The 25,638-nt window shown below is 42.6% G+C and overlaps 1 protein-coding gene across 9 annotated transcripts in view; it reads left to right on the top strand.

Moving 5' to 3' along the window:
* Window positions 1-25,638, top strand: part of SLC38A6 (solute carrier family 38 member 6) — a 104,816-nt gene that overhangs the window by 35,416 nt on the left and 43,762 nt on the right. For 7 of the 9 annotated variants that reach the window (XR_003093940.1, XR_003093941.1, XR_003093936.1 and 4 more), the window contains exons 11-15: window positions 1,109-1,188; window positions 1,641-1,741; window positions 11,496-11,620; window positions 13,690-13,834; window positions 13,937-14,031. Coding sequence is in view for 2 of the 9 variants with exons in the window: in XM_006023102.3 (XP_006023164.2) it covers window positions 1,109-1,188; window positions 1,641-1,741; window positions 11,496-11,620; window positions 13,690-13,834; window positions 13,937-14,031; window positions 15,396-15,476 (627 nt within the window). In the remaining 7 variants the exon portion in view is untranslated. Of the gene's footprint in view, window positions 1-1,108; window positions 1,189-1,640; window positions 1,742-11,495; window positions 11,621-13,689; window positions 13,835-13,936; window positions 14,032-15,395; window positions 21,293-25,638 lie in introns of those variants that run through there. The other 2 variants (XM_006023102.3, XM_025203507.1) reach the window with 2 other exon arrangements.

Genomic DNA, 25,638 nt, shown 5'->3' on the forward strand with positions numbered 1-25,638 from the left:
AGTCACATTCAGTTCACTGCATGCCAGCTCAGATGATGATGACTGTTTAAATGTAAAAAAAAAAAATAAAATAAAATTGCTCATCAAAAACATGTAAAGAAGGAAGTGTATTTTGTTTATAAAGATTGCTCCAGTCTAGTCTGTGATCATTCCTTATAAGAAGCCTTTTAAATGTGATGGGATTGAAGAGGGACACAGCCAGTGGCAGATCCAGAGGGGGGGCAGTGATGCGGTTGCACCCCTAATCAGACTGGTCTGTATTGCTGGAGTCTCTGGGGACTTTGGGGACTTTTTTTAAAGTGGAAGAGAATTCCTGCCCCCCTTCTCTGTGCTCAGAGGCGTGTCCCCTCCTCCCTCCCTTGTTCCTCCATCCTCCACATGCTCTGGCTGCTTTCCCTGCTATCCCCAGGGGCCAGGAAATCTTCAGAGCTGTTCCTGCCCACTCCAACTGCAACAGCTATGGCAGCAACAGCAGCAGTGGCTTCCTGTGCCTGCTCCTGGGGGGCACAGGCAGTGTGGGGGAACCCACCTCCTTACTGCTGCTGCTGTTCCCAGCAAAGCTCAGCGTCTGCACAGCTAGGCTGGAATAGGCAGGAGCAGCTCTAAAGCTTCCCTCACACCCAAGTTAGCAGGGAAAGCAGCAGCAACTGAAGGAGGAAGGGACAGAGGATGTGCATCTGAGCTTGGAGGGGCAGATGCTTACCTGCTTTGGAAACTTTAAAAAGTCCCCAGAGACTCCTGCAGCCAGTTTCCCCCCAGCGTTGGGTTGTGGGGAGGAGGCTAGGAGGTTGTGAGGGTTGCAGCCACCTTTGCAGCATGCTCCTGCGTAGCACAGGGAAACTGCCCCTGCCCAGTCGGTCAGGGATGGGCAGAGGTTGAGGGAGGTGGGGATGGGACAGAAAGGCTGCAGAGGGCAAGGGGGCTGCCTGACTCTCTCAGCCCCCTGCCACCCAGCCACTGCTTTCCATACTGTAGCAATTGAGGGGCGGGGGATGAATGTAAACAACCTTCAAATAATTAGATTTTAAACCTGGGAGATTATTTTAAAATTATAAATTTTCCATATATATTATCTAATTATGTTTTTCTTTCTTCCTTTTTTTTTTAGAGTGCCTATGCCATACCAACCATGGCCTTCTCCTTCCTCTGCCACACCTCAGTATTGCCCATCTACTGTGAGCTCCGCAGGTAATGTATCAACACAGTGATGATGAAATAGAACGATAAAGCATTCAGACAAAGATTTCTGAAAAGCTGATGCATGCTCTGCTTAACTCAGTTTAGACAATGCAGAGGACCCTTTTGAAATTGAGTATTGATCTGAATCAACAATGACATTTTGCTTGTTAAATTATTTGTGGGTTGGAGAAAAATGAGAAACCATGTTTTCATTGCCATATATAGTCATTTTCAATGGGGTGAGGGCAGGGAACAAATCCTTTGCCAACATTCACTTCTCCCTCCACCCCCAGCCATAAGAGAGCCCGTGTGTGGTTACTTATTATAAACATAGACGGGCAAAGTAGAAGGTGAATCTCAGAATTGCAAGCTGCCTTTAAAAACAATGTGAAATGTTCAGTTTACAGTTTTAAGGGACATTTATTCTTGTTTTTTGTGTTTGGTTTTGTTTTGTATTCTAGCCCATCCAAAAGAAGAATGCAGAATGTGACCATCACAGGAATTAGTCTGAGTTTTGTAATCTATTTTGTATCTGCCTTGTTTGGGTACCTTACTTTTTATGGTGAGTATGTTCTTCAACTGTTTAGACTGCGAGGTAATAATAAAATATTTTTGACATCCTGCATTGCATAGTAGGTGTAAAAAATGTTGCCTCTTTCCAAGGATTTTGGTCCTTGATTTTATGTGATTTGAATTATTCAGTGTATTCACACGCTAAGGGGTGCAAGTTTCTGGAGGACTTGCCTACTTTTTTTTGTATAGTATAAGCCCCCAAATAAGACATGCACCTTGTTTTGGGAAGTCATAGTGAAGATTTAAAAAAAAGATTTTTCCAGTCATGGCTAAATGCTGACTATAAGAGATCCTGATTGCAGCCACTGTGGCTGAAAGAGGGTTGACACTAGCTCTGACCCTATGGCTAGGTACAGACATTCAAAAAGTGGAATCTGAGGTGGTATCGATCCAAGTTAGAGGGTTTTCTGTAAGTGGTGTAGTTTAGATTGGCAGTGAACAGAACACATTAGCCCTTTCATGGGGGGGGACGCAGTTCTTCAGGTGCAGACAGAAGTGCAGCTCCCAGATGTAACTTGGAACGTTTTCTGCAGAGCGCTCTGAGTGACAGCGTTACCCCGGACCAAACAGAGGTCAGTGTTGGTTCCTGGGGGGCGGGGAATCCAGCTGTGGGCAGGGAGCGTGCAATCAGGCTCCGATAGCAACAATAGCCGTGGCTGTCGACCAGTGCTCCCCATCTTCAGAATGAGAGGGGGAAATGGCAGCTGAGGGAGCTTCTTCTTGGGGCTCCCCAGCCAGTGCTCAAGGGTGGGATGGATAAAGTCAGCCCCCCCAGCCACCTCACGGGGGGTGGCACCAATACACCCATCTCACCCTTGGGGTGGGGGGTGGGGGCTGAGAAAACCCCAGACTGAACTCCCTCCATTCCCTTCCCCCCACTCCCATTCTGAAAACAGTGACAGGCTGGGAGTCCACAGGCACAAGTTACAGAGGACATTACATTTTGAAACGTCTTCATCTGATGTCTTACGCAATGAGGGATCAGATTTTCACCTGGTCAGCCATTTTTGAAGCTGTCTGCAGCTGTGCACTTGTGTTTGGTCACAGCTATAAACTGCTTTCTGTTGCCAGATTGGTCAAAAATCGTGACTTCTGGCTGTGCCTTTAGACTGGGTTCTATCACTTTTAAACCAGTCTGTGTGCTGAACTTCTGTTCTGTTATGGGTATAAACTGGTTTCTGAGTGATCACTTATACCAGTAAGAGCATAATGTCTGTACCTGGCCTAAAGGATAAAACTCTGCCCTCTCCCTTGCTCTCTCGCTGAGGCCAGCAAAGGGAGAATCATGGCAGGCATCTTGCAGCGGCGTTTCCCTACTTCTATTCTTCCATGCTTCTGTTCCAGCAAAGAAAAATCAGCTTTCCCACGTGAGACATGGACCCCAATTTTAGAGGGCTTATTTTTGAGGAAAAAGGTGTGTTTGGCAGATATGGTAATATCTGGAAACATCTGGAGGATTTAAAGCACATATTGCACATTTGAAATAGTTACAGCTACTTGGGTCCCAATTCTGCTTAATGTTTGCAAAGTTTATGTGACATCATTTTCACAGTGTATAAAGATTGTAAGCCTTTGCAAGATTAATGCCCAAGCAATTGCTCGGGTAAACGGTCCCCACTTTTATCTGGGTTTAGTGAAATATGCTGTAAGGACAATTCTACACCAGATACATGTCACAAGCTAAACTACCCCTTGTTCTGCCTTGCACCGTGCAGCACAGAGCCTGTCATGCCTTACTCCATGGGCTCAACTAGTAGCAGGACTGCTCTAGGTTCAGGGAGGTGTCAAGGTGCATTAGTTACCTTTTGAACCTCTTCCGGAGCTTTACTGCATGCGGCTTGAAGACAGTCCATGATCCAAGATGTAAATTCCTTTTATTGGCTTATCGAAAATGAAGTTGCACAAATTGGTGCAGGAATCTGCCAATCAAACAAAAAAAGAAAGTTAAGCAAATGCTCATCTAAGCAGTCATACTCATGACTTGCTTCATGTTTCTTTATGCAAGGTAACTTCCTAAAAACACTTTTGCTGTGCAAGGCCTAAAGGAGAACAAAAGGATGAAATAAAATGAGGTGATACAAACTGTGGACGATAGTGGCCATAGGGACCAAGATGTGATTAATGTTGAAGGCTTCTTAAAAAGTTCCTTCCATTTCATTAGGGATATGAAGGTGTTACTGGGGGGTTTTTTTGGTAGATAGAATCAAGTTTTCTGATTAAGACTCCACACATGAAAACCATTCGTATGCGTTCTGCAGACACCATTTTGCTAAACATCTTGTATGACCATATGCTAGAGCAGCAACTTAATAAGTGTCTGTAGTTGAAGATGCAGTTCATGAATACTTCCAGATGCCACTTTTTAGCAGGGCTTGCATTTTCCCAGGTGTATGATCAGATTTCAGAACTCTTACCTACACAGTGGCTTTCTTTTTTTAAAGGTCCATCATAACATTGACAGAAATAGGTGAGTGACCTGTGTAACGTATCAGTTTAATCTCCTTGTATAACGTAGATAGAAACTCCTTTGTAGTTGTGTGACTGGTGCTCCAGTGTGACAGTGTTTGCAGTGCCTTGTCGTGTAGCATCGCAGTATTGCTCTTCCATGTCCCCTGCTCTGTTTTCACCTTGTATGCTTTGTTCACGTAGTGTGCATGCTAGCGTTGGATTCTCTTTCAAGTTTCCATCCCGCAATCCGGATCAACTGTCCTCTGCAGTATGGTGGTATTATACAAATACAGTCACCTAAATGCTCTGTGGCCCTGATGAGCAGTTGGAAAGTAAAAACCCTGAAAGGATTTTACTTTCAAACTGCTCATCAAAACTTGCTTCCTCCCTGGAAGTCAGCACACACTAACATACATCTGTCTAAATAAATAAATATTCTTAGCAAACCAGTGGGGGAAAAGTATTCTGAAAACAAGCCTGCTTCTGGGTCTCATAGTATGTGCTGCAGGTTTAGAAAGTTTGTGGAGGTGGACATCATCTTATATTAGCACCAAGCATGTTGACCCTCAGCAAATAATAATCATTACTGAGCTCTGAGAAACTGCACAGAATTTTTACAAAATTAAATGCTTCTTCAAAGCATTAATGTTTGTGACCACAGAAGTCTTTTAAATGTGTTCTAGGTGCCTACAGTCCCTGCTACAAATTGCATGGGAGAGCCTTGGCATACCTAAGCCACTTTGCTAGTTTAGGACCACTGCTGCCATCTTTTTGACATGGCTAGTACTAGACAGGGTAGATATGCACCTTTATAGACAAACTAAAATAGATAATCTAGCACAAGCTTTTGTCATCAAAACTCACTTCATCAGTTGTTGTAAAGAGATATTCATAAAGCAGCGTGTAAGAAGGAGAAAAATTTGAACCATTATATACAGAGTCGACCCAAGCAGGGTGCGGGACCCGGGGCAAATGAGCCCGAGCAAGTCCCTGCCCGCACCCCGGATCTAAAAAAGCTGCCGCAGCCATCGGCAGCAGCGGGAGGGAAGGAGAGCAGCGTGGTAGTGAGCGGCTGGATGTGGCCACTCTGCCTGGCTCCGCGGAGTTCCCCAAAGTGTGGGGCCCGGGGCAGCGGCACTGATTTGCACCCTCTAGGGACGGCCCTGATTATATAGTTCAATGATGTATTGGTCGCCTACCAGATCTGCACCGATAAAAGGGAAATTTCCATTATTGGCTATCAGGTTTTTTTGCCAGTTGTAGTCAGTAATGTTTACCAGTTAATTATGCCTTCAGGCTAGGGCCCCGCACACCTGGGTTCCCTGTCCCCTGTGGGGCCTGGGGCTCCTGGATGCCTGAATTCCCTCAGGAGAAGGGTGGGTTTCCCTTTGCAGGCAGACGGCATTCTAGTCTGCAAGGGGTCTTCCTTGGGGCCGCCAGGAGCAAGACGCAGGGGGTGCTGGGTGCACGTGCATGGCTGCACGCATGCACGTGGCCAGGAATACATTCAGGTAGCATGGAGAGCAGCTTCCTGAAGGTAAGTCTATGGAGGGGAAGAGACATGGTGGGGGAAGCAGATTGAGGCCCCCACAGTGAGGAAGGGAGTGGGGCAGGGGCTGGGGCTGAGGGTGCTACCCAGCCAGGATGGTGCATAGGACCCACGGTTAAGGCAAGGAGCAGGACGAAGCCATGGGCAGCTTGCTGGAGGTGGGGGGTAGCGGCAGCTCCAGGAGGGGAAAGGGCCCTTCTCCCTGCTAGAGTCCAACTCCTGGGACCAGGGTCTGGCCGCGGAGGAGGAGTAGCCCAGTTTCTCCAGGCGTGCAATAGCCCTGTGGCCTTGTCCTGTGCAGAGGGAGGAGAGAGGGGAGCATAGCCCAGAGACCACCCAGCCCTGGGCAGCCAGTTAGGCTCACACCTTCGCCCTCAGCCCTGCTGGGCAGGCTCAGGCAGCTGCCCCTTGATACTTTTACTGGGGGACGCCGCTTTAATTAGACAGCCGCTCTAGCTAACGTGCTGCAGCGTCTCCTGTATCAGTGTCCCCGCGCTTAAAAACAGTGGTGGTGGTGCTTGAACTAAAGCGCATTCAACAAGCTTTAGTTCAAGCGCCCCCTCCACCATTTTTAAGCATCAAGGTGGTGACACGTGTGATGCAGGAGGCTGCTGGGTTGCGCCAAAAAAAAGGTTTGTTGGTAATTTAAAATGCCTTGCATTGTTACGAAATACCAGTTATCGGATTGGCATCAGCTGATATGGTCGGTTAATAATCGGCTATTGGTATCGGCTAACAAAATCTTTATCAGTGCACCCCTAATTTGAACGCAAAAGGCAGGGAGAAGGGAAGGGGGTGCAGGACTGGGAGAGAAAGTGAGCAAGCCCTAATCAGTCCAGTGTAGATGGCGGAGGGGCACTGTCAATAGATGATGGCAGATATGACATGGGTAGAATTGCAAGTGAATGGATCTTGGATGCTTATTGCTAGGGACCTACCGAATTCGAGGAGGCGGGTGGCTGATTTCATGGGCCTATTGTGGGGCCAGCTGCCATTTTTCACCAGCTAATAGTGGCACCCCTCCCCTCTCCCCACCTCTGATTGGCTGAGGGAGCTGTCCATCACATGGCCCCTCCCTAGGGCTGTGCCATCTTGGCTGCTCCCCTTCTCGCCGTGCCCCGCACAGCTGGCTGCAAGGCCAGGCCACAGCAGCCATGAGGAAGACTGGCTGCCACTGAGGAGCCAGCATTTTATTTTTAGTAAGTTTTTTTCTCCCGCAAATTCTACAAAATCGCGAATTGAGTAGGTCCCTACTCATACAGCCCTAACTTTAATTAATATTTATTGAACCAGAGAAGAAACCTATGGCCAATTAAATATCAGGGCAATGTGCTGCTGTTCATGAATGCAAGTACTTGGATTTAATACTTACTCAGCTAATTGCTACAATACTCATAACTTAAGTAAACACTTTTTGAGTTGAATTAAAAATTCAATAAAAATGGGGTCCAATTAAAGTGTAATTAACAATTCAAATTTATAAAATGAACAATGAATCTCAATTGGAGATGACTGGCAGGCATTTAGGAATATTAAGATTGTATGTGCTTATAACAGCATTTTCATCTGTGTGCTGGACCTATGCAGTTACCCAATATCTTATAATGATATCTTCTACCAATCAAAGAATCTGATTTCAAATTAGTTGAACAGCTCCACTTCCATTTTCTTTCTTGATTAGTTTTTACCAGAAGGCAAAGGTTTTAATTTATGTGTTGTTAATAACAATAGTAATGAGTTTATATATATATAATTAAAGAAATATATATTTTAGATAAATTGAAATGAGTATTGTAGGTCTTGCAATAAAGGAAAACTGTCAACACACACGTTTCAAACATTTTTTTTTTAAACTATGTTTTTAATTTACTAAAATATATATATTTTTACTATCAATTATATCAACCCATGCTAAAGTTTACTGGAATTTTTCTTTACTAAAATTACTGTTATACTTCAAGCTATGTACCTCACTTTCTGCAAATATTTTTGTTAACTGTAGCAGAGCTGGCAAGCCTATACAGTGGAAAAAAATTGACTAGGAAACACACTCAAAATATGTAATTGCTTATAAAGATTAAGAAAGTATTCTGGTCCTACCGCATTATGGATGCCATCTCCATATAGATAATTTCTATAACTAAATGTTTATTTTAGCATATGGTGTGATGGCATGAGAAAGAAAAGATATCTCCTGTTATTGGTAAATAAATGCTAAGGATAATTATACTGATAGGGTAAGTTACTAAATTTCTCCAGCAAATGCCAAATTGTTTCAACTATTGTTAACTAATGGGAATTGATGCTACTTTTCACCTTACAAATAGAATGTATCACTCATAGGATCACTCTCATTATTTTATTATAGAGGAATAAGAAAACCTGAAATAAATTTATTATAATGCCTATTTTTGCTAAAGAAATCTAGGTCAGATCTTGCAAATTCTGGCACTCCCAAGTCACAGATATGCTGGAACAAGTGTACTATACTATGAAGAGCCTTCAGCTGGGAAGTTTTTAAAATCTATTCAAAGTGGATGCAACTGACACACAAACTCCTATACTTGGTTGATATTGCACATTTTGAAGCTACATGCATAGGACCAAGCAGATGGAAGACAATAGCGCAATATAAAAAAAAAAAATCCTTGCTTTTATTTGATACAGCTGGCTATGTATAATGCTTTCATAACATATAAAGCCATAGCATCTGGTCCTTTGCTGTCATTCTTAGGGGTTTAGACAGCTATAATTGTGAATCACTTGTTTAATAAAGCAAACCTGACAACAACAATGGGTGATATCACCAGCCTCAAAAAGTCTTTCTTGTCTTTCAAGTTCTGTAAAAAAGTTCTCAAACTTCCCTGAAAACAATGCCCAGTCTACCAGAAAACAAGAAGGAAGATTGTGTTACCAAATCTGCCCATTACTTTGGGGTGTGCTCATTTATTAGGGATAGTTTCTAGGGTCTTGGTCGGACATCTGAGAGGTTTTGGGGTTGGTTTTTTGTTTTTGTTTTGGTGAAATCACAAATTGAGTAGGTCCCTATGCCTATTTATAACTCATGTTCTTTAGTCCCATGATTATGTGATCTGTGTTGATGTTGGGGCATGGAAGGCATCTGGGTCTGTTGCAAGGCCTCGTGCCTCAGTGAGACGGGGAGTTAAGTAGCCTGCTGCTCAGGCGACGCCGTTTGGGGTTGGGGGGCTGCCTGTAAGCCAGGACAGGTTTATCCCGTAGGGTTACTTTGAGATGATCATTCTTTTCAAGGAGGGTTGGAGATCATTAATGGTGCAATCAGTGGGGGGCAGTGGGACATCTAGATGGATTCTATGGTCCTTCTCCTGATATTGTAGCAGGTCAGAGTGAAGTCTGCATCTGGCTCTGTTGATTGGAGAGGCTACAGTTTGGGGATTGTATTGTAATGGTAGAAATGCTTGCTCCGGATGCCTACGGTGTGCACCCCAGTTGGTGGGACTAGAGCAGATGTGGTTGTAAGGTAGAACTTGGCTGTAGGCAGTGGATCTAGTGATGTGCTTAGCATGAAAACTAGCATGAAGGTAGTTGTGGCATTCAGTTGGTTTCTGATACAATATGGTGGTCATGTGGCAATTGCAAACCTCTTATTGTAGTGTCTAAGAAATGAATTTGCTAGGTTGAGTGTTCCAGAGTTAGTTTGATTTTTTTCTCTCTCTCTCGTCTGTATTACTTACAGTTTTATTTATGAAAAGTTGAAGGTGCAAGGTCAGTTGGCTAAGAAACAGGAGTTTGCTTCTGGGAGAATTTGTCATCTGATATAACCAAAAAGTTTCCCTATTGTGCGTCCCAGACGCAAAAATCCAGTTGTGCGACGTATGAATCCCATCCTCTTTCTGCATCCAAACTGAACAAAGATGGTTCTGAACTCTCACTACCCCTGAGGTCTTTATTCTTCAAACTGGAAATGTTAGTGAGCATCAGTACTGCTCCGTATCTAGCCCAGTGCTATAGCAGGGTCTCCCAAATATGTCATACCAAGCTGCAGCAAGTAGTTTGGAGCTGAGCAGGCTAAATATTCATGCATTCTTTAGCAATAATATGGAAAAAAGATGATAAAATAATACAGAAAAAATATTCAGAATCTTACTGGGTCTGGTTCTTTTCCTGCTGTGTTTGGTTAACAAAGTTTTCAAGCCCCACTAGCCACTTCTTGGATTTCTTATTTGAAGGCTATATCAAAAGGGCTTGGTTATGGCCAATCAAATCCAGCTATTCCCATGGGGGTATTGAGTTTACTGCCTAACGGGATAATCTGTTACTTCCTCGTCGTTTGTTCACTCTGAACCAGTAAGACACTTAAAGACATTTGCCAAATGGCAGCTCTGTTTAGTAGTCCAAGCTCTCACCAAATGCAGTCTGCTTTTTTTTTTTTTTGAACGAGGCTCACTGTAATTGAACTATTAATTATCAGATACAGAGCTTATGAATTTATCACTATATTCCAATTCTTCCTCCCCACCATTTCAGTTCCTCGTAGCCCCTTTCAGGGTACTTCCAAAATTCACCTCCAATATTTTGTTCATCCTTTCATGCTCAGCAAAATACTGCTGTTATGGTTATTCCCTCTAAAATGATCCCTTTATGTTTTACAATAGCTAAGACTTTCAGATATGTTCTTTAGTTACAGTGGGGACAATATAGCATCAAAAGGCATAACTTCATATTGGGTACAATCCGCGATCAAGGTTATTACTCCATTTTGAAAGGGCTTCTTGCGTGAACCAGCTGTCGTGCTAAAACATCCTTACCAAGTTTCTGGGCAGATACGATTTTGGATTTTTGGATGAGATCTGTGGGGTCACACTATAGACATCTTTTTTCCACTTTAACCTAGTGTTTATAGGCACTAGAGTGGCAATTACTCTCGTGTCTGGTTGTCAGTACTGATACCACAGCTCATGTATAATGGCCCCGATAGACATTCACTTTAAGATGTTATGGGATCTAATCCCCCCATCCCAACGGTTGCATGTCCTGCTGTGCTGCATGTGAATGACAGGACACATGGTTTTGGGAATTGAGGATTAGATCCACATCATGCCTTATTTGCTAGTGCAGGGGGAGCCTGGGCTCATGAGGGTTTATACAGCTGGTGCGCAAGGAGCTATTAAAACCATGTTGTGCTGCCCAGCGGGGGGGCATACAGGGTTTTGACGAGTCCCAGCCACATCTTTAATTTAAGGTGGGACACAAACAAGCCACAAAGTTAGTCCACATTCATCTGTGAAATAACGTGATTCCTTTACTGCATTATCATGCCTTAGATGGAGTTCCGCATGTGGCCAGGTTATTTAAGGCACAATTAACCAGTTAATCGGGTCTCAAATGTAATGTATCGGGGGCTATGTGTAATATTCAGATGTATGTGATTTCATATATGTACATCTGTGAATTTTGGACATTCCTGTTCTTCAGTCATCTCATCTCAATGCTTATATTTTCACTGCATATATTTTGATTTCACATATCCAGGGGTGGAGCCATCTTTAGGTTCTGCCTGTTTTCAAGCAGATGTTTTGTAGTTGGCTTCATTGATGCCAGGAAGAAATGTTATGCACATTACCTCCATGCTGCAGGGGGCATAGAGCAGTCTATTAGTTGATCCCAATCTAAGCTTTATGAGAATCGATATGTAGCTACAATACTGTTAATCTGTTTCTGAATACTCAGTGCTTTGTGAAGTAATCCTTTTTTTTTGGTATTTCAGACAAAGTAGACTCAGAATTACTACAGTGTTACAGCAAGTATCTGCCACGTGATATTGTCATCGTGACGGTTAAGCTAGGCATCCTGTTTGCTGTGCTTTTGACAGTCCCTCTAATCCATTTCCCTGTGAGTACTCCTGCCAGTTTTGAAGTCGGCATCAGAGGGTAGCTAATTCTTTGCAAACTGTGATATTTGAGTCATATCTAGTTTTGTATATCTGACTTATTTGTCACATTTTTGATCAAAGATCCCCAGACTTGCATATGTTCCATGAAAGCTCCAAAACAGCTAGCCACTAAGCTAACTTGTGCTTTTTCAGACTGCCATTAGGTTTAAACGACCCCACAGTGTAGTTTCTAATTTAAATAATACAGGCCATCTGAAATTTGTTTTGTTCGGAGTTTTTCTTTTCCCCTCCTTAAATTTTTGCTTTCGGAAGTGTGGAGAGGAAAAATCAAGTCAGCAAAATAAATAAATACTGTCCTTCTAATGACTTACGGAGCGTTTTTAAGGTAGTTTTTGTTTTCATGTCATATGCTCGCTTAAGGTAATGTTTATCACGTGACTAAGACGTTTGGGACACTTCACAATGAGAACTCATTCAGGCTCCCTCTACACGTGCAGGTAAAGGCGCAATTGGATAAATTTACACAATTGGACTTACTGCCATGTCACACATGCATGGCAGCAGGCGCGATTGTGGATTAAATCCCATTGTGCCTCATTACCAGTGCAGGAGAACCCATACCCCAGAGCCCTAGGGATTGCAGTAGCCATGATTCGCAGGATTCGGGGGTTTCAAACACCCCTGAGCCCTGAGCATCACAGATGCCACAATCCCTAGGGCTCAGGGGGTTTTCGCTGGGCATGGTGCACCCCTGTGGCTGGTAGGGGCTACCCTATCAATTCATGGGGCTCCCAGCTGCACAGGAGACCCTGCTACATGTGCAAATTAAAGCTCAATAGCAACTAGTATGAAGTTAGTACACATTTTCGAGATCTAACTTTATGGCTGGTTGGAACTTTTTATGGTGTGATAGCTACGTTGCATGTGTAGCTGGTGTCTAAGTATTTGCGTGGTTTACAGGTATTGCTCAATTAACTGGTCAACATGTGGAGAGGGCCTTTAGTTTTCCACGTAAGTCTGTGTAAACGAACAGTCCCATCAGCAAATATGAGCATCAGAGTGTAGCCAGCTACTACAATCATTTGCCATACATAAACAGTTAGGTACCTCTATTAATGGTCTCTGTGCACAAAAAAAATCAACAATGGGCAGATCCAGGATTTTGAAAAGGGGAGTTCAGATGATGTGATGCATTATCCCGTATGGAACAACACATTTTGCTACTATGAAAAGTAAATGAGATCTTTACTAATATGCTAGGGGTGCATGGTTATATTATTCCATTTTAAAATTGATGCAGAAACAAATATGACTTTATTGGAATGTGCATTAATTTGCTATTAAGTACAAAAAACACAACAAACAAGACAGAAAAATAATCAAAAGACATGGTTTCTTTACTCCTGTAGTCGCTGGAATTAAAGGCACAGCTCTTTTTCAGATTCATAAAATAAAGCCTAGCTTTCTTGAGCAACCTGGTAGCAATCCAGTGCTTCACTGAAAGTTATTTCCACATCTAAGTTAATGATTTTAACTAGAACTAAAAACTGTCTTTAGTGCTGTGAAGTAGGAGCTATATTACTAGAGCAGCTAACACAGCAGAATTGTGAAGAAAGGTTAGCTTGATTAGTGGAAAAAGACTATTAAAAAGGAGAGAGGATCATTAACACCTATGGAAGGAAGTGTGGAGAAGGAATCAGGCAGATGATAATGGGCCATGGTTTCAATTGATTTCACTGCTGCCACGCAGTTGGTTTTAAACTTTAGGTACACCAGGAATGAAAGCGGGGTGTGGCTGCACCTGCCCCGAATCCATCCCTGTGTATAGATATCTCCTGTATCAATAGTGTGTGTGTGTGATCTCGTGCACACCTATGTACCAGCCTTCCTATTTTTGCCTTTTGCTGAAATAAGTTAGTACATGTATCTTAGCAAAAACCTCCTTTTCTCCATAAAGTCTGATAATCTAAATGTTGATTTGTGTTTTATCACAATGGAAATAATAATTTGGCTTTTGGAGTAAAATTTTGTACCTGCCTTGACTTTATTCCCCTTTATTTTTATATAGGCAAGGAAAGCTATAATGATGATATTTTTCTCTCATCTCCCTGCCTCGTGGACGCGCCATATTCTTGTCACTTTAGCACTTAATGCAACTGTTGTTTTGCTTGCGATGTATGTGCCTGACATTAGAAACGTATTTGGAGTAGTTGGTAAGTTTGGAGTTTTTTCCCCCTCTGCAAAAAGATTGTATATTATCTGCGTATCCTAGTGCCAGTCTTGCTGCAAGTAAAATCTTTCTTACTGTCTTAAAGGTTCTACCACATCAACAAGTTTGCTCTTTGTATATCCCGGACTGTTGTATCTTAAACTTAGCAGAGAGGACTTTATATCACCGAAGAAACTTGGGGTATGTTATTTTTCCAATGTTTTAGTTATATTCAAGACGCTTAATTTTAAATAAATGTTATACTGCAGAATGTATGCCTTGCTTCCCGCACTACACTGACTTTCAGTAGAGTAAAGTCTACAGTAGTTGTTGGGAGTCTGATTTTCTGCTAAGTTCTGTTTCAGTTCTCTAGTCATCCTGAAGCTAATGCAATCCATCTCTCTGATCACGTGTTTGTAACTAGCAAGAGGTCTAAGTACCACAACGTTGATCTAAATCTAGTTTTCCCCCAATATTCATAGCTGAGATTTTTTTTCTAGACACATCTGTGCTTTTAAATGTGGTTCTAATAGTTTGGCTTTGTTCTGATGGTCAAGCCAAACACAGGTCTCAAATAATCTGTCTGGAAAAATCCTCCTCTTTTCCCCTCCCGTACCCCGCCACTTATTTAAAATTTCCAGTGACAGCTACCAGAGATGCAGAACCACCAGTGGTATCCCTTGGTGGAAGTCTATCCAGGTAACAGACCTGTTGCCAGTGACCTACCATTTAAACCTGTGTCAGCTGAGGAAAGCTAAATAATGCAGAGGTGTAAAATACTGGCAGACCTTTTCTTCTCCTGTTACTGCCCATTGGACTGCACTAGTATTAGCAAGAACTCTCTAGCAACAGCACTCCCTCACAACTGAGCGTGTCGAGTAGCTGGGAACTTCTGCTTCACCTACCCTCTGAAATCTAACATGTTAGATTTTTTTCCCCTTGTTATAAATCTATAATCCACCTGCTGTTGCAATAATTTGTTCAAATAATTTGTTGAACAGAGAACAATGCGTCTAAACACGGTTTCTGTGCTGTCTGCTTCTGTCTATTCTGGCTGTCCCCGCAGCATTTACCAAACTGTTTTAACTTGAACCGTGTGTTAAGTAGACTTTTTAATTTCTGTTCCTTAACTTGTTTGGGAGCTCTGCGTGTCCAGAGAGCCAAATGGAAGTCCTTCCTTTCCAGGAATGTAGTTCAGTAAGCTAAGCACGGCCCTCTGCACAGTTCCCAGGTGGATATTGTGAACATGCCAAACCAGCCTTGAAAGTGAATTCTTGGTGAAATCATTCCCAAAACAGACTTAGCCTAATGCTTGTGTGGATAGATCTCTTTCTGAATGTGGTCTTTAATGAGTGTTGGAAAAAGCAGCTGTGTTGGACTACTTAGTTATTTTAAATACAGCAGATTGTTTTAAAATGCATTATTTTAAACCTGTCAGTGGAGGAGAGGAAGTTTTTCTCTTCTTTTGTAATTACACTTTCAATTAACAATCATTCTCAGAAGTGTAAATTACTTTCTATTGGCAAATATTCATTTGTGGGGGTTTTTTTTCTTTGTCTTCTCAGGCTTGTGCATTGCTTTTGTTTGGCATTTTTGTTGGTCTTCTCAGTTTAATTCTAATCATCGTCAACTGGATTAACGAATAATAATGCTTCACGTTGATTCTTAAGCTGGACTTGAGAAACAAAACAAAGACTTCTGGTGTGTGTCAAAACTGTTCAACTGAATACTGAACATCCTTGAGAAGAAACCCTACCAGAGCTGTGTATGAAACAAGTAATCCCCTGGTTTTTTGTTTAAATCTCAAGCCAGCTCCTTTGACTGGCAGATTCTTGTACGCACAGCCTTTGTGAGCCTACAAACATACTCATTTTTAAGTGACTTAACATTGGCATGGGTTAAAAGGCCATCTTATAATTATATTTTGTTTAATAATGAAATGGAACAAAAGGAGAATGTCATCTGTGTGAAATCTGTCAGATTTTGGGGAAGTTTAGAGTTAAACCTTTAGCTCTTGACCTGCCCTGGTAGGCAGAACTGAAAGAAGTTTCTTTCTTGTGTTTTGACTTGGATGCAGCTGAAAACCTGAGAGAGAGGCAGTTTTTTCAAGACCTTTGTGCATTTTGCAAGAATGAAGAAATCACATGCCAGTGGTTACATAAAAGTGGAAGATATCCATCACTTCTGTTCGAATAATTTGCAGAAGTCTTCCAGGCTGGTACGAGAAATCTTGGGCTATATCAGTCTCTGAATGGTTACCATAAACTCATCCTAGTCTGGATCCAGAGACCAGGTGCTTCAGCCCTAGATTAAATGAGCATATTGACGTTAGGAAAGTTTCCCTTCACATGTGTGTTCCTCAGTTTGCAGTTGCACTTTATTTTATAGTTTATACGTCAATGGACTTGAATCATCTTGGAGTGATTTTTGTAAAATAAACTCTCTGACCTCCTAGGACATTTGATGTGTATTTTGGCAGCAGTAGCAAACACTTCTATTTTGCAGTTAAGTTCTTGCAGTATTTCCGTTACAAATGCCTATTTTTGAATATTGATCGTATTACATGACTATTCACAGCTTGGGAGGCCTATTTTCCACCTCTGCCTCACTCACACATCCCTGTTGCTGGTCATTTCCATTGGTTTCCAGTTGCAAATTTTATAGCCCTAATTTACAATTATGATCATGTAGTCCAGTGGCACTCCAAGTCTTGGCCCCCCCGTAAGCCAGATGCACACATTCAGGGCGGGGGTCCTGTGTGCTGGGGTTGAGCATTGTACCACCCTTGCCCAGCCAGGATAGGGCCATAAGACCCCGACACCAGGATCAGGCTCCATACTGCCGTGTGCGCCCAGTCTAGCAGGCAGGGCTGTGGCCCATGATGCTCCCCGCAGATCCGTGTAGAGCCACGTGGGCCAGATGACATGACACCAGGATCTGGGCCTGGGTCTGGTCTGGGAGTTGAGCACCCCAGTCTAGTCTGATTTCTCGCATGCTGCCAGTCTTTGGATTTCATTTAACAGTTCCTATATCTAGCTCTAATAACGTCTATTTGAAGTAGCTCCAATTTAAATGTTACACTAGTGTAAGTTGAAGTAAAATCACACCCCAAAGATGAAATTGTAGTTTGCTTAAAAGGAATTTTACCTTATTGGACCAAGGCTTTGCCCTGAGTCAATAAACTTTTACATATCCCTTTTACGCACCATTTCTGCTTAAAATGAAATGTGAACGTCGCTTGCCGTAATAGTTGGACTTTCTCTGAGGTCTGATCCACACGATGCTAAAAATGGCTTTGGCAGCCCACAACCAATATTATTTAAGTTCTGCCATCGTGTGCAACAATAGTCTAGTGGCAGACTTTTCCATTTCCCTAGTATGCATGGGGCCCAAAGTACTGGAAATGCCCTAATCTCTTCAGAGATTTTTATCCTCTAAGGAAGCTAAGCCTCCACAGAAAGGAGGCTTGCATAACATAAAGAAAATAGACATTAGGCTGGAATGGCAAGATTTAGAAGGTGGAGAAGTTCATCATTATTTCCAGATGAGATATTGGTTTTTATTTGGCTTCCTGCTTTTTACATCTGCAAGGTAGGATAAGACACGCACAGAAATGAAACGCTGTAAAGCAATATGTTTATGCAACATAAAAGCCACTATTAAAATAAGTAGCAGTTGTATAACTTCATATTTCCATCTGATGCATGTGCACAAATAGACTACTGCTGAGCAGGAACAGTTGATAAAATTTAGTAATATGGTATTGTCTGAGGCCATATGTAGTGCAATAAAACAAAGATCAATAAACTAAGCTGGTCGTATGGGGAATATGATTTCCCCAAAGCATGGCTGTTCTAGCTTATTTGAAAGAGAAGTCATTGCGATTGGCCAGCGCAGGAGAACTGAAGTCGGACTTGAAATATGAATTTAGTAGAACGACTTTCAAATGGTTTTTCTACCATTTATAGTTTCATGCCTTGGTATTTTCTAGAGGGGGAAAAATAGGAAACAGGCAACATTAGGCTTCTCACGTGGGTATTAAATTCTTTAAAGAATGAACAAGATAGAAAGTGGCTGCATTTTTTCCAGTCTGAAGGGGCTGTGGAAGGATTTGAAAGATGATGTGGCCAGAAAAGCCTCTCACCTGCCGAATAAGTTGGTTCAGTACAGCCCCACCATGTCTCTTGCTGGTGGAGTATGTAGGGAGCTGAGTTATGGTTCCTTGTGGAGGATCGGGGCTTTGTCGTTCCATTTTGATTATTCCATTTTTGGGTCATAAGAGGCTAATTCTGTTACTCTGGAGCTGTGATCTCAAGAGGTGCAGTCCTCAGCTCAGGAATTGAGGGTTATGAGGGTGGCTGTTGATCACCTTCCTGAATCAGGGGCCAGAAGCAATCCCACAAATGAGATTGCTTCAGCGTCCAGGCGCTAGAACAATTAAGCACTGTCCTGCCAACCTGGGATCATCAGAGTGCTTGGCACGTTTTGACCCTATATTGTCCAGAAAGGACTAGTCGAGGATGGTATTAATATTATTATGTGTACGAGTCCAAAATTACTTTGTGCCAGGTTAATTGGCAGCTAACCCTGGACCTTAAGATAGAAGTGGACCAGCATGTCGCTATGATTGGATCAGGGCCCACAATATGAGCCTTGGAGTTGCTGTAGCGTATTTCTCTAGTCTTTGGGAATGAACATGATCTCTTGAGAAGACAGAGTGTCTACGAGTGTCTTTGATTCATCTCTGACTTAGGAGTTGAAACAAACTGCTGAGAGAATTTGGGCGCTGTCTGAACCTACGGTCCCCTGCTTCCTTCAGCCAAGGGGTTCCAGCGTGGATTTGCAGAACAAACCTGGACGATGAAGTCCTCCGTCCTGCACATCATCCCTCTTGCCTCCATCCCCTCCCTGCCCCCTTCCTTCCCAGGTTTGTTCTTAATTTCCATGTTTCAGAGTTGATTACACTGCACATGTTCACCTGTTCAAATATCTCAAATGATAGTGTAAAAACCTGTGCAGAACATGCCAAAATGTGCTTCAGGGAATCATGACAGCGATGACAGTTGTCCATCAACAAATGTGTTAATGCGGGGTCTGATCGGCAACTTGGGTCCTGAATGAGCTGAGTTTTGAATTTCCATGAAGGATACTAGAAATCTGCCAAAATTGCAATCAGAATCCCTGGGGCATTTCCATAAAGGTTCTTTCTCTCTCATACAGACACCATTTGCCTTGCTTTTATACGTTGCTATTAGGTAATATTTTAAGATGCGATTATTTCTTTTTAAAACTATTTCAAACTCCACCAGTATGTTAACATTGAAAATCAGCTGGGTGAATCGGGAAGCTGGCAAGATCATCCAAAACCTCCTATCTCCTCTCTCTCAGGAGAAAGCATAGGCCAGCAACAAATTCAGAACCCTGCTCCTCTGACGGGGCCGGATTGAGATCTGGGTTTCAAATATTTTGAAAGATGTGACTGAAGGCATGCCGGAAAATGTGAATCCCTCAGTACAAATTTGTATACATTTTTCTGGTAATTATAATCATTTAAACTAGAAAGAGAGACCTTCCATTGTATTTTTTTTTCCAAACCCTAGGCATTGCTTAAACCGCCATACTTTTTAAAATGTTGAATGCCAGCGTTTGATGTTAGTGCTCAATTAAGATTAATGCAAGCAATTCACAAATCTCAAGCTGTGTTAATTCATCTCTAGCTGTAGTGCAGTCAAGACAGTACAGCAGATTGATTATTTTGGAAGGAAAAAACTTTAAAATGCTACTTTAAAAAATATGCCTATATGAGATTAGGTTTAAGAGAATCTACAATCTGGAGGAAAACCGCTTACATTTCCAGAATCTATAAATTCTGTTTTTGGAAGAATCCCTGGATAAAAGGTGCCTTTTTAGTCCCCATTTTCTGAAGCAGTGACACTAACAGATTTCGTATTCTCATGTGAATACTTTTTTTTTTTCTTTTTCTTTTTAATTATGTTTATGGTGCATATATGCGCTAAATGGAAATAGAGATAAAATGGACTTTGCCTGTCATAGAGTCGTGGGGTTGGGAGGGAGCTCTGGAGTTCATCGAGTTCATCCTCCTGCTCAAGGCAGGATCATCCCTGACTAAACCGTCTCAGCCAAGTGTCCGTCTAACCTGCTCTTAAATACTTCCAAGGATGGAGATTCCACCACCTCTCTGGGGAACCCCTTCCAATGTTTCACCTTCCGAGTGAGAAAGCTCTTCCTGATCTCCAACTTAAATTTCCCTTGCTGCAATTTAAGAACATTGCTCCTTGTCCTGTCCCCTAGAATGAGCCTTTTGCACTGCTACATCAATATACTTGCATCTCGACTGAAGAAACACTGGCAAGAAGGCTACGTGGGGCTTGCAGTGAAGTGATTTACTTTTGCACTAATCAAACTTAGTAGAAGTTTTTAAATCAAAGTTTCCCTTTTATTTTTTTTCAAATGAAACACGGCTAACAGAATGGAATTTGTTTTAAAGAAACCGCTAGCTTTTGTTGGTGGGGGGAAGAACAGGTGAGGCAAGGGAGACTGTTTTGGGGCAGATGGGGAGAGGCGTATACCAAAAATGAAATAATTTTGCCACCAACTCTCCTTACCAATGCAAGCCATCTCATTTTGGTGCAGTATGTCCATACCAAAATACTGCCTATGATTATTGCCCCAGGGCAAACTTCCCTGATCTATGGGGGCTTTTTTTCTTTTTATAAAAAGTGCAAAATGTGACCCCAGCTGAAAAGCATCCTTAAAGGGTTGTGTTTCTTCCTGTGTATTTTCTTGCATTTCTTCTGCTGTATTGCCACTCTTAAATTCCATTCTTGTTCTTACTAATATGTACCGAGCTTTCTCCAAATGTCTTCCTCTCCTTTGAAGACTTGAAAAGGGTAAAAAGGAAGGACCTTTGCCTTCCTGCTCCTGCAACAGGTGCGAGATCACCTGAAAGGCGGCCTTTAAGCACGGTAAGACAGATGCACATGAATTGGGAGGCTCTCTTTAGAGTAAACAAATCGTTCTCCCGTTCCTCTTCCTCGCACATTTGAAGACTGATCATATTACTGGCCTATCTGGGTGCATCGGGGGTCGAACTGAGCCTCTCAGAGGTAAATATTTGCAAGCAGACTTGCAGAAAAGGAAATGTGTGAACAAAGGAGCTTATGCTTTTAAACTCTTTAGTTTTGTGAAACGCTTGCTCTCTGTTTTGCTCACCGGTGCCTGGTAAGCAGTCTGCATCTTCATGATACCTTATTTCACAGCAGCAGAAGTTTAACAAAAATTCTCAGCTGTTTCCCTGTACATTCAATACTGGGTCCCTTATGTCTTTGGCTTGGCTACCTTACAAATCTGGGCAGTATTAAAGAGCCATAGTTGCCCCTTTATTTTTGCCATGCCAAAGTAGGCAAACAAGATTCTTTGGGTAGGTGTGATATCTTTTATTAGACCAACGAAATAATTGGAAAAATTGTTCTTTGCAAGCTTTCAGGTACAAACACCCCTCTTCAGGCCCAGGGAGAGCGTGTACCCAGGAAAGCGCACACAGCAACAACGGACTCTCCCTGGGCCTGAAGAAGGGTGTTGGTGCCCAAAAGCTGGCAAAGAATAATTGTCCCAACTATCTAGTTGGTCTAATCAGATGTATCACACGTACGCAAAGAACCTTGTCTGCCTATGTCCTCAGACCAAATGGCTACAAGCAACAATCCTAAAACCTGCGGAAGAAGGCTCTTAGTTTAGCAACACAGCTAATTAATCGCTCTGTAGCTGGACGGTGTAGGGTTTATGGCTGTAGTGAAATGTAGCTGGGGTAGCTTCACATGTTGGGGCATTTGCCCTTGTAACACAGGGAGGCCTGTCCATCCAGAACTGTGAAATCATTTAATAAATGTGTGATACATTTGAGTGCATCGTATTTCATACTCCAGCGGAGAACAGTGGAAATGATACCCGACTAATTAGAATGAAATAGCGTTCTGGTGCACTGCCATCTCTGTCTCCCCTGTCACTGCTCTGACAGCACATGTTTTTACAAGCCATCCTGAAGCGGCCAATACTTGCATTGTTTGCATGGGAGAAAATGAGCTCATGTCTTATTCGGACTTTTCTCATACTGCGTGAAGATGTTATTTGCTTCGGTAAAAACATGTAATGCAATGCTACGTACGCTTAATTAATTAAGCACCTTTTAAGACAGCCAGTGAAGCCCAGGAGATTTCTACCCCTAGGAAACTGGCTGGAGATCACAATCAGCAGAATATTCTAAAAGAATTTCTGTTATATATAAAATCATAGGAATGACTTTCCATGGAAAGATGTGCACATAATTGATTGTATGGGCCATTATGACAATAATTCAGTCTTATTTTGAAGAATGCATTAATAGATAAGTCCAGAGACCAGGGCTTTTGGTGCAGGTGCAGTACTCTCCCAGCATCATCTCTGAGTTGGGATTTGATTTTAATTTATACTTAAAATGAAGTCATGGTTCTACAGCTCACTTTAGAATTGAAAGTTTTACTTGTATCCTGCAAGCCTTTTTTTTTTTTCTTCTTCTTTTTTCCCCTGATTGAAAAACTTCAGGAGATATTTACTTCATCTCTTCTATTCTTGCCAAACCACTAATGGCAAAGAATTTTGAGTAGTAAAACATGGCTGTCTAATTTCCAAAATATACAGGGAGCTGTGCATTGTGAGATCTAGCGATCACTGCATGAATAATGTAGAGTTACGGTGCTTTTAAAAGCAATCGTTATCCAAGGTCAGACTTTTTTGTTGTAAAATGTATTTCCTTATTCTTGTACCTCAGTCCCACTCAGGTTGCTTGTGGAACAACCATGGGTTTATTAAAAAAAATAGACAATAAAGAATAATATTTTCTTAACTCGTTTCACTACCTGTTTTGTTTCAGAATGATTTGTGCAAAACTTGCCTATTTAATAAAATTAAACTTGTTGCATTCTCACAGTTAATTTCCTAAGTGTACAAGTGCTCCTAGCATTACTAAAACCACTAAGACAGTGTGTGTCTATGCCTTTCTTTATGCATCAGGTAGTAGTGCAAGAGTCCTGCATTTCAAATAGCCTTCTGTCTACTTGTTCCTGCATAAATCACATCTGCGCAGGATCCAGTGCAGCCTAGCGCCCCTCAATCTCTGATAGATAAAGATGGTGCTCGGTGTGCTCCTGTTAACTCTTCCTCAAGGATCTGTTTATTTTGAGTATAACACAGAGGAGCAAAATACATTTTACTCCTTGAATTATGCTCAGTGAAACATTTAGTTGCTTATATAACTTCACACAGGAAGAATTGCTACCAAATTCCTGCAAGGTAATGGTTTGATGCACAGGAAAGCCACCTTACGCAGAGATCAGCCAAGGAAAAAAGAAATCTGCTTTCCAGCAGAGCTGAGCTCAGGTCTGTGGCTAAGCAGCATGCGGCTTTTATATGTTTTATACACCTTTATATCTCCTTGGTTTTAGTACACTGGGCAGTAACGTTGGCCCCAAGTAGTTGAGACAGAGATTGGGTAAGTCCTCTGAATTACCGTGTACACATGATTAAAGGCTGCACCACTCCAAGTTATGTCATTGCAAACTAAACTGCATTGGGATGGGCATTCGTTTATGACCACGCAAACTCATTTAAATCACCACAAACTCCTTCATTTAAAGTGTGATGCCATTAAGCCACGTACAAGGGCAATTTTCATCATGTGTACAAGCGCCCTGCGTGGTGTTCCCCCCCGCAAGGAGGCTATAGGCTGCAGTGCATCGTAGGGGTCAGGTGAGAGGGTAACTTGATTGTCGGTTTCTAACGAAGGGGTTGGGAAGCTAATTGGTTATAGGACGTAGACTGAAAGCTTGGGGCTGGGACTGGGCCTTTTAGTCGGCAAAGCATCACACCTATGTGCCAAGCATCGGCCCAAGGCAGCTGGAAAAGCCCAAGATGCAGTCCTGAAAGTCAGGCCTTTATCCTTTGGAATAGTCTCACTGTTGTGTGACTGGTGTAATTGCAACCACTGTATGAATAAGATCATGCTCACATGTGCAGTGCTCTGGGCTGTGTTTAATTAAGCTCATTTTCTCCAAGCCAAGAGCATGCAATCAGGGCCCCCCCACCTTGGAGCAAAGCATGGAGCATTTTGTCTTCGCCGCAGCAGCTGCTCATACGTGTTTTTTGTTACTGACTGGGCCGTCTCCATGCTTGGCATTTCTCTTGCTTCCACTCTAGCATAGTTCCTTGCACGTTAGTGGTTTACACAGCAGCCATGAGACGCCAGGCAGCTCCCTGCACCTGGTTTAAATTTAAAGCTCGTTTGCACATGATGTCACACTTTTATTGTCAGCACAGCAAAGGTCAAGATGGTTCATTTGGGGAAGGTTTGCATTGTTGAGTCTTTACAGTGCTGCCATTAATGCCTTAACCATCTGACTTGCATTTCAGTTTTCTGGCATGATGTAATCCAAGGCACTAGATTTATAAGATGAACGGGAAGCGAGTGTGGTAGCTAATCGGGTTGGTTTGTAGAACTACTTTTCTGGAGACCAGGGTAGGAATTATAGCACCACATGTCATGTAGCAAATCATGGGCCTAGCCAGAAGAGTTAACAAGTCGTGGACGTTTGGGTGGCTGTTACAGCCTGCCGGCTTTGCAGGAGTGCAGCCAGAGGAAGCGCGGGATTACGGCCCCACCAGCTAGAGCAGAGCACGAGGTTCTTGGGGGCTTGCTCTCTCTGCACTCCCACATAGCTCCTATTGATAATGGGATTTGCACACCGGTATGGAGAAAAGCTTTGGGACACCAATTCAGAATAAAACAATAGGGCAGAAATAAAGGAGCATGAAAAACATGGACCTCGTTCTCACCTTCTCAAGTTGTGCTCTGGTGTTTCATTTTGCACGTGGGTTTTGGATGGATATTGAACATAGCATGTTCCCAGCTGAGCTTCGGGAGCTTGTCTGTAGATCCCGGTCTTGGAGAGCAGCTTAGGTAGCCTCCTCTGTACTTTGATTTCTTGCAATTATGGCTCTGGGGAAAGCTGAGAGCTACGTATTTAGTTGGGTGTCTGGGGATTGAAATGAACAACTTGCATCCCTTTAAAGGGAGAAGTGGCTGAATTCAGGCCCGTTATCCTCTGAAATATCCTTTTGGTTGTTACAGGGAGAGGTCATGTGCATAAAAATATACCTAATCTTACAGAAGACTTTAAAAGCCTGACCTCCTTTTTGCTATCACGCATTGTGACTACAGTTGTCACCGTGAAATTTGTACCTGCAATCTTTCTCTGTAGCTGTGATAAATTATAGGTTTCACTATTAATGCTTGGTAGGGTCAAAAGAAGCCATTCAAATATTAATATTTATACAAGCATATAGAAGAGGCAGACCAGTCTGGAGTACATCCAACACAATAGTTCTCACCCAGGGTGCTATAGATCCTTTAAAGCGGGGCTGGGCAAAATGTGACCCGCGGGCCAGATCTTGCCTGCCAGGTCATTCTATCCGGCCCGCGGGATCCCTAAAAATTTAGAAAATTAATATTTATCTGCCCCTGGCTGCGTGTCATATGGCCTTTGATGGCTTGCCAAGACTCAGTAAGCGGCCCTCCACACGAAATAATTGCCCGCCCCTGCTTTAAAGGGTGCCATGTAGTATGAACAGTGTTAGGCATGCAAACACCTACATGTGATTCATAAGACAAGCCCAAAGATTTCAAATAAGAGTCTATGGTGTCAAAACCATTTTTGCCCTGTTGTGGGCTTTCTGAGGTTTCTACAACAGATTAAT

The sequence above is a fragment of the Alligator sinensis genome, unplaced genomic scaffold, assembly GCF_000455745.1.
Source record: "Alligator sinensis unplaced genomic scaffold, ASM45574v1 scaffold50_1, whole genome shotgun sequence".
NCBI lineage: Eukaryota > Metazoa > Chordata > Crocodylia > Alligatoridae > Alligator > Alligator sinensis.